We start from the raw sequence: 9,567 nt of genomic DNA on the forward strand, positions 1-9,567 counted from the left end.
TAGAGAAAATTCTATTATTTTTTTCTAATATAGTATAGATATAAATAAATAATCCTTTATTTAAAGGAAGAAGAAAATAATATAACTGATAAAAGATGATATTGTTAAATGTAATAAATATAATTAAAATAAAATATTTATTTTAAATTATTTTATTAATCAAATAAAATTTAAAAAATTATATTATAATTTATTATTAATTTTTAAATTTAATTTAGTCAATTATCTAAATTTATGACTCATCTTAAAATATTAGCTTTACTATCTATGAAATAAAATTTAGAATGTAAATATAATTTTTGTAAAATTTTAGATTATTTTATCAATATCACTTCAATAAATAATAAGAAATATAAATCAGATATGTTTTCTTAAAAAAAATTAAGATAACTTTTTAATTAAAATAAATAAATTTACTGAAATAAATTAAATTTAAATACTAAGAAGATAAAAGCTAAAGTTTGAGTACAAACTACCAATCCAACATTGATTATTCAATCCAACTTGCCTATTTACTCCTAGAATTAAATAAATAAAATAAAATAAAATTATGCTTTAATAGCGCACTAACCCCAACAGACAAGGTAAACCCAACAGACAAGGGAACGGCACAACACAAAGTGAAAAACCCATCAGCAACATTCAATCTTCTCTTTACACCGAAGTCACCACTCTTTTTCCCCATCTATACAGTTTTAAACTAGCAAATTTCTCATCAATCGATCGATAAACCCTCGTAAAGTTAATCGATTCAGATCAATAATGAGTTCTCTCAGTTCACAGCAATCAGCCAAGGTTTGATTTGATATCTCTGAGCTTTTTTCTGTTATGGAATTCAAAATCCTTTCAGGGTTTGGCTCTGATTTGTGTTTCTAACCGATAGCCAGTGTTACTATTATCTGCTGATTTACATGCTATAAAATCGTTATATAGTTTACTGGATACTGGCTATTTCTAGGGTTTTCACATTCGAGTTGCAGCATAACTGGTCTTGCTGCTTTATTTTGATGTATCGAGCTCTATCTTATCAAATATCGAAGGCTAGATATAAAATAACAGAGAGATAGATTGCAGGACCAATAGAATTTAACTGTCTTTCTGGTAAGGAAGAAAGATGCAATCTAGAAGGCATGATGATGATTATGTGACACACTCTCCATCAACGAAGCCACGTAATCAACATAGATATGAGGTAGGACATGATTCCTATTCAATATCTCGTCGAGAAGCCCTGGATCGGTCTCCTCACTTGCGGAGGAGTTTGAGTCCTCGTAGTAAGATTGATGGTTCTAGGAGGATATTACAAAGGGAAGGAAGAAGTGGTTCAAATGAAAGGAGAGACTATAGTTGGCATCTTGGTTCTGGCAGGACTGAAAATATCTGCTCTGGTTCATCTTCTTTTGTACAAGACCATAGAAAACCTCACTTTGATGAGGGTGTTGTACATAGGAAATATGACTATGATGATGATATCAATTATGAAGATGGTAAAAGTAATAGACTAAAGCATGTTTATGGGTATCATCAACATGCTGCAGCTTCTAGAAGTAGTAAAGAGAAGGATTACAGTGAAAGCAGGTTTATTGTTAATGATAGGCATGCAACGATGGGGCAGAAATCAGTGCCCATGGAAGATGGAATTATAAGAGGGTTGCATCAAGAACCTTCAGATTTCATTCCTGCCCCAAGTTATGGGAAAACTGGTGAGCATCTACAGTTATCATCCCGCCGCATGCATATGAACCAGTTTGAGAATGAGAAGCTTAGGTATCAGGAGCCTATATCCCCAGATAATATACCAGTAATGGAATTGTACAAAGAAGGGGAAGGCCCCATCCTTAGCTCAAGGGAAGATTCATATACCATGAACCCATCTTCTCACTTGAAGGGTTTTGGGAGCTCTCATTCTAAAGACTTTGCTGGCACATCTTCAGGTGTTTCAAGGGGTGAGTTTCAAAGTTCTTTCAGGGAATGTGTGCCCTTGTCTGCTTCTGATGAATATCCAAGACAAAGTATGAAACTCACGGAACCGATGGATTTAAACAAATATGGTCGAAGATCAGCTGTAGATTTAAGAAATCTAGAAACTGGTAAGAAAATTATGACAAGTTATCCGCATGGTGCCTACAGCCCAAACAGAACAGAACGTGATGATTACCTTTACCCTAAATCTCAGGGATTAATTAATGAAGATATGGTGTATCCATCTGATGAATTGCACACATTGATCCCATCGCGTGCTAAATTTGATCACGAGTTAGCTCGAGCAGATTTTGAGTATGGAGAATTGTCAAGAATGAGTATTATGCACCCTATTGAAGAAAGCATTGATGCAACTCAGGGTTCTTTTCGGAACAGAAGAAATAACACCTCATGGGACCATACCATACGCAGGCAGGCAGCTGTGGAAGGCCTTAACTCAAGTAGAATATTGTATGCACCAAAGCAAGGTGAGGAATATTTGGGTTCTGAATATTCCCGATTTGAATTTGGAAGGAGAGTCACACGAGATAATGAAACATCTCATTTGGGTGTCATACGGGATCAAGAAACCTCACATTTGAGATCAAATTATGGGTTTGGAAGAGATGCAGGTCCTCAGTTTGAAAAAGAGAGATTACAAGATCCAGTTATGTCTATGTATGACTTGGAGATGCAGAAATTTTCTGTCAAAAGGCAGAGAATGGAAGATTTTTCTGTGCATGAGCAATCTGATAAACTGCTCAAAAGAAATTACCATGTGGAGGAAGATATAAATAGTTGTGATCCAAGAGCTATTGTGTCAAGCAGAAGGTATGCACCACTGGAGTATAAAGATGCGTATGACAGTGATGAGGAATGGATGGAGGAAAATCTAAGTGCTTTACATCCATCCGGGACTCGGAGGTTTGACCACAATGTATGCAGAAAGGCTAAGAGGATATATGATGGTCAAGACCATAATCGAGATTTTGCATCTGAAGACTGGTTGTCTTCTCATGATTCTTTGGTACATTCACGAAAGCATTCTATTAGATATTATAAACCAAGTGTTAAATATATGAAAGGTCATCCAAGATCTGGTTCTTTAAGCTGGTATAACTCGCAACAGACTGATAGAAGAAGTGGAATTCAGAGAAAGCACAAAAGTTGGAAGAGAAATGAAGATCATGATGAGGATGAGCAGGTGAATGATGATGATCCATCAGAAGATTGGGTGAATATGGAAGACTCTGAGCTATGCGAGGATTCTAAGGAATTTAAGCAACTGGTTCATGAAGCCTTTTTAGATTATTCTAAGAAATTGAATTTGAGCATGGCGGTTCGTAGAAGATACAAGGAACAAGGAAAAGCTGGTAGTTTGTTCTGCATTGTATGTGGCAGAAGGTCTGTTTTCTTTCCTGTATATACTTTTTAAGTGGAATACATTTTCATATTTTGACTCGGGAGTTCATAGTTATACTATTACAGCAGCAGACAGGAGAGCAATTATTAACTTAGAAAATTTGTTTGTTGTGTTCCATATGGGGCTGTATGTTGGTTACCTTTATTTGTGGATATCATGGTGGCTTGTTCTGGTACCAATCATGCAAGGTGGAGCAAAAGCTTTTGGTGAACTCCAACTTACCGACTCTGACATACCGATGAATGGCATATTGAAGTGGAACTTTCAAGTGCTTTTATGCCATAAATATGCTTCGAATGGCATATGTGATTTTGTTTATCCACCTACTTTTACATTGTTTTGTGAACTAAACTATTACTTGGTGGGAGGTTGTTGACCTTGTGATTTAGATTTACCAGTCCTAGTCTTCTTGTGGGTGTGGATCAATGTATAGATTTCAAGGAGCAAGTTAGTTTATTGCATTGTAGGACTTATTTTAACAAACTGCATTAGATTTAGGTCCCTTATTCTTCAAGAGTATCATGTAGTACGCCAGTGAGATCTTTTGAAAGGTGGTATGTCTAAGATATCCATCTTGTGTAGGTTAACTGTTGTGGTTTTCATCAGTAGCTGGAGCCCATGATGGAGTTTTGGGTTTCATGACATTTCACGTGCTCAAGGATTTATTTACAGGATTATGCTATAGCTAGTATAGATTTGTTGCTGGGATGTTGTTATGCAGCCGGAGAAGCAAGAACAAAAGTTGACGGTATGTTTGGTGTGAGTCTAGTACACAACGGATCTACTGCATTGGAAAGCTCAGAAAACTAAGATTTAAGGTTGCAGGTCCATCTAAGATAATGAACTAAATGCAGAAGTCATACTAGATAGCATTTGGATTTGATTCTCCATCTAGTATTTTTCATCCTGGTGTGATCATTTATTTTTATGCACTTGGAACCTGTAATAATTTCAATAGTAGAAAAACCAATAACATTCATAAAAGATTCCTTCTTTATTTTTTTAGATGGATGTAGTTGCTTTTTCCAGTCTTCTTTTAGTGTTGCTATGGTTATTGTTTCCACTTCATTTTTAATGTTTGTATGCCTGTACTCTTACAGCTCATCAAAGGATTTCATGGACACTCAACGCTTGGTAACACATGCTTTCATGTCTCACAAAGTTGGATTGAGAGCACTACACCTGGGTCTTCATAAAGCAATATGCATTTTGATGGGCTGGAATACTTTTGTGCCTTGTGACATGAAAACTTGGGTTCCAGATGTCTTGCCTGGTGCAGAAGCTTGGGCTCAGAAGGAGGATTTAATGATCTGGCCTCCACTTGTTATCATCCACAACATTTCTATGTCAAATGCCGATCCAGAACAACAGAAAGTTATACCTATTGAAGGGGTTGAATCTTTCCTTAGAGGTGAGTAACAACTTGTATTTTTGGTAGATCGGAATTTGAGGTGAGTAACAACTTCAATGATCAATATTTTATGCAATTGTCCAAAATTCATGTTTGAGTAGGAAATGCATGTAAAAATAGGCATTCTTTCTTTATAGGAAAATATTTAAAAATCAGTCATTGAGCATGTGGGAAGATAATAACCATATATTATTTGAAATCTTTGTTCAGTTTTTGAATCAGTGGCAATATTTATGATGCTTAAATTGAAAGTTTGTGAACTCTTGAGGCTCGACTACTGGGTGTACGAAATTTCTTTCACTCGCTAATCTATGGTTCTCTGAATGATGATAGGAAAAGGTTTTGTTGGGGGAAAAATCAAGGTATGCTTAGGTAAACCTGCTGACCAAAGTGTTATGCTGGTAAAGTTTTTGGGAACTTTCACTGGACTTGGAAATGCAGAGAGACTTCATAAATATTTTGCTGAGAACAAACATGGAAGAGAGGAGTACGAGCAAAAAACATCCAACACCAGTAAAAGCAGCAATGACTTTGAAGCAGGAATACTGGGAGACAAGTTGGAGGAGCGCCTGCTATACGGGTACATAGGAATTGCCGACGACTTGGACAAACTCGATTTTAACACCAAGAAGAGGGTTATGGTGAAGAGCAAGAAGGATATTGAAGACTTGGAGAATGCTCCTGTTAAAACTGATGATAGGTAGCCATCTCACTGGTGCATTTAGAGGGAGGAGGGCTCTTCCCTGCTCCATCTAGGCACTAAAATTTCCAAGGATCCTCCATTCTACCTCCTGGTAGCTCTTCTAGCTATTGATAAGTACTAACTAGCAAGTCATGGAGGTTAGACGCGTTATGGATCAAAGAATACAGGAAAGAACGTTTTGTTATTGAGCTGAAAATTCTGTGTAAAAGTTTGCTTTTATCATTTTCGGACTTGACATTTGGCAGCCAGACACTACCTTAGGCAATGTACACAGATTTAATATCTAATGTCTATGTTAACCAACGGAAGGGTAATTTTGTTTGGTTGGCTGATTTGGTTTTTGAATCGAATTAAGAAAAAAGATTTAAAACAATGAAATTGAATTGAATTTAAAGAATTGATCTAATTGAACTAATTTGGTTTACATCATCAAAATATTCTTTCCCATTCCAATTAGAAGTAATGGGTGTATGTATTTTCCCATTAAAATTAATATTAGTGTTTCTCTGAGAATTAGTCAAAATTAAGAAATTTAGAACAGAAACAATTCCATAAGCTCAGACAAAACATTCTTATAAAATTAAAACAAAAGCGTAATTGAAGTTAAAACTCAAAACAATCATAGTATTTCAGTAGAATAAAAAAAATTAAGACATTGAATAGAGAAAATTAAAATTGGTGGAGTCTTGTCATTTAGATTTTAATGCATTTACTTGCTAGCAATCAATCTGTTTAGTTTTAGATGTGGTGGAGCCGCATGGATTTGCTTGTTTTGTTTAATTTTGCATTTTTCTTATTAATTTGAAAATTATGGTTTAACTCTATATAATATCAAATTCTTTAAATTAAGCTCAAAAATATTTCGACTCAGCTGGGATGCTAGGTGGATGGATTTTCGTGGAGTCAACCCACCCGAATTATATTAGAATAGGTTTCGGTTTTTTCAAATTAGGTTTGAACAAGTTTGGATTAGAAAAACACTAACCCGTTATAGGTTATGGATCAATATTCTGAGTACCCACTGCTTGAATCTCAGTTCAAGTTTGGAATTCCCACATACTTAACTTATTTAGTTAAAGGGTTAAGTACGGCGGTAGATATCCTAATAAATTATTGGCTTAAATTTTAGGCAGATCGAACACTTTCGAGAAGTTTAGTCAATGAAGATGTCGACCATTTAAGTGGAGCAGAGTATTAGAGTCTTAAAATTTCAAAAATCAAAACTGTAATTTTTCAATAATAAAGTTTTAGAGAAATAATATTGAAATAAATTAGTGTAAAATAGAAGTAAGGTAAGGGTCGTATCAGATATCTGTAATTTCTTTTAAATTATTTATTTAGAACTTGTCTTATCTGAGACATATTGATGTCTCTTTCTCAAGTTGTTCTTGAGACTCTTTAGAGAGAGTGACTAGTTGGCCACCAGTAAGGGTTGAGTCCAGTTTGGTACCATAGACCTACGAAAATCTTGAATTATGTCTTCATTTCTTGTAGACCGTCTCCTTGTCTACGAGAAAAGTGAAAATTATTATAACGATTGCATCGATAATAATGTATAATTACTATTTTGCCTTTGTAATAAAATAAGTAGTCTGATAATGAATTCTCATATTCAATTCTTATCTCTTGTGCCTACTGTGAGGCTTTCGATTGAATGTTGTATGTTGGTTTTGTTATTTGCTTATATAACCCTGACTAATTAGGGTATTTATGTTAACATAGTATTGTAATTCTTAAAGCTGACTTGGTTTGGAGGTGTTGAAGTCAAGTGTCGTACGGTTCCAAATAAATGTCAAAATGCAGACCCGTGACAATCTAAAAAAATAAAATTCAAACGTCAAACACTATATTACATATGTATTTTTAATACGTGTATATATATATTTGACCTATTCAAATTATATATTTCATATATTAAATATTATTTCACTAACACGAAAATATTTAGTAATATTTTTAATAATTAAGTAATACTTCATCTATTAACATTAATAAATAAAATTCGCTAACTTAAAGGTAATAAAAACCATAATTGTTACTCTACCATGCCATATTTATAAATTTCATGAAAGAGTTCGAACTACTTAAATTCTGTCACGTACAAAAGGAAAAAATACAACATAACAAACTCATTTACTAAGTTAGAATATGCTCTAGCAACTCCATTGATGACAGAACACAAGTCATTACAATGATATATTATATACTTATTGGATGTAAAAAAATAAATTTTTTTACATTTAATCAGAATTATATCTAAAATTCTCGATTCTAAATGATAAAATTTTAATTTTTAAATTTGTTACAATTATAATAAATTTTTAAGATAATTTATTCAATTGAAAATGAAAAATTAAAATTTTACGTTTAATAATGATTACAGTCAAAACTTTTAATATTATATTTAAATATTTTAATTTTTTTTGCGATTATATCTGATCTTTTAAATAATTTCGATCAAATTTAAATTAGTGTATGTATCACACTATATATTATGTAAGCAATTATTCAACTTTAATTAATTATATATCTTAAAAGCACTCGACTCTTATTATTCTAATATCTAATTTGAATATGAAATCTCCCATCACTAAGTCTAATTAGTTTTAAATTAGAAAGTTTAGCATTTAAATTAAAAAGTTTAGTCTCTAAATTAGATATTAAAACAATAAAAGTCAAATATTTTTATGGTATATAGTTAATTAGAGTTAAATAATTATTTATGCAGATTTAACTAATATTTTAAAAAAAATAAATAATACATGTTACATACTAATTTAAGATTTGACTATAAATTACAAAAAAATTAAAAGATTTAAATATACTATTAAAAGATTTGATTATAATCGTAATTAAATGTAAAGTTTAAAGTTTTATATTACAAAAATTTTAAAATTTGAAGTATTATCATATAAAATTAATAAAATTTTGGCCATAGGTGTGATTAAATGTAAAGTTTTGACCTTTTATATTCAATAAGATTATATTATACAATTAATTGTATATTAATGTTGCTGAAACTAAATTTATGATATGTCTGAAATGGAGTTGTGTTGTAATTGGTCCACTTGCAAGGCAGAATGTGAGGTGATTGGCACCTATGATAGCTACTCCGACGCTCAAATCAGTAAGTTTAAGAGAAGGGCGAGTATAATGTTTAGAATTCAAGAGTAGTTGTGTGAGAGAATAGCGTACCTTTGTCTCTGTGATTACTCATTTTTATACTGTAAGAAGGGTTAATTATAGTATTTTCTAATAATCCGACAATGATGTGGCAGGCTAATTGATGAGGGGTCTTGTCGGCTAATCGGCTGAGCATCCCACAATTACAAGTATAACGAAGATCTGCTAAATTATATCTAATGGTAACTTAATGTGAAGACTTGGCGTGCTCTGAAATGGGCGAGTCTTGATGAAGAGCCAGACACCTTGATCGTCCAGACCTTCCGTTCTTCAAGTGGAACCATGCATTTGATTATCAGACCTTTGTCACATGGTCTTGTCTTATGGTGATAGCTCATGGCCTATTTTGGGCGATTCTTATATAATATCAGAGGTCACCGCTAGTCTTCAATTCTTCAGATTCGAAGGAGACAGTTGTCTTCATGATCTGGGGCACGTGGCTTATTTTAGATTGACCTTTACCTGCTCATGCCCATTAATGGTCATTGCCTTATGGCTATAATAAACCGAACTTAATACCTGATCACGATAATGACTTGAAAATTTTGTTAATCAGGGCTGACCTATAGTCATTGGCCTAGTGGATACCCTCCTGGTGACCTGATTAAGAAATTTATCATGGTTCTAGAGTGTAAATCACACTGACTGTCATGAGTGTGGTCTTTAGTTCTATCTGTCGAACTAAGTTTTTGAGTGTGCACTGTCCTTGCATCCTTTTCACTTCGCCCTTCCGACTAGCTTGGCTCAAGATCTTGTCTGGCTCTTGGCCAAAATTAATTTGAGCGATATAGTATCACCTTGACGAGTTTTTGGGCTTTCTCTTATCCCAATGGTTTTGGTGATCTTTCGGACACTTTCTAGCCCTGCTAAGCTTCTGGACATTCT

At 33.5% G+C, this 9,567-nt stretch overlaps 1 protein-coding gene across 2 annotated transcripts; it reads left to right on the forward strand.

The window, feature by feature from the left end:
• The first annotated feature begins 574 nt into the window (after positions 1–574).
• Positions 575–5,802, forward strand: LOC110624031. 2 transcript variants are annotated; one of them, XM_043960922.1, is made up of 3 exons: positions 575–3,366; positions 4,486–4,836; positions 5,130–5,290. In XM_043960922.1, the coding sequence occupies exons 1-2, from the start codon at positions 1,115–1,117 to the stop codon at positions 4,802–4,804; spliced, it is 2,571 nt and encodes an 856-aa protein (XP_043816857.1). In that variant the 5' UTR covers positions 575–1,114; the 3' UTR covers positions 4,805–4,836; positions 5,130–5,290. The 2 variants fall into 2 exon arrangements, with proteins under 2 accessions (XP_043816857.1, XP_021624775.1); XM_021769083.2 differs by having other exon boundaries at positions 576–3,366; positions 4,486–4,796; positions 5,130–5,802.
• The last annotated feature ends 3,765 nt before the right edge of the window (positions 5,803–9,567 follow it).

Source organism: Manihot esculenta, chromosome 10 (assembly GCF_001659605.2).
Source record: "Manihot esculenta cultivar AM560-2 chromosome 10, M.esculenta_v8, whole genome shotgun sequence".
Classification (NCBI taxonomy): domain Eukaryota; kingdom Viridiplantae; phylum Streptophyta; class Magnoliopsida; order Malpighiales; family Euphorbiaceae; genus Manihot; species Manihot esculenta.

Bases quoted from the DNA above. Each gene is read 5' to 3' on its own strand.
- LOC110624031 (XM_021769083.2), top strand. From the start codon at position 1,115: ATGCAATCTAGAAGGCATGATGATGATTATGTGACACACTCTCCATCA. The intron at 3,367-4,485 runs GTCTGTTTTCTT...GTACTCTTACAG, and splicing joins TGCATTGTATGTGGCAGAAG to CTCATCAAAGGATTTCATGG. The intron at 4,797-5,129 runs GTGAGTAACAAC...GAATGATGATAG, and splicing joins GGTTGAATCTTTCCTTAGAG to GAAAAGGTTTTGTTGGGGGA.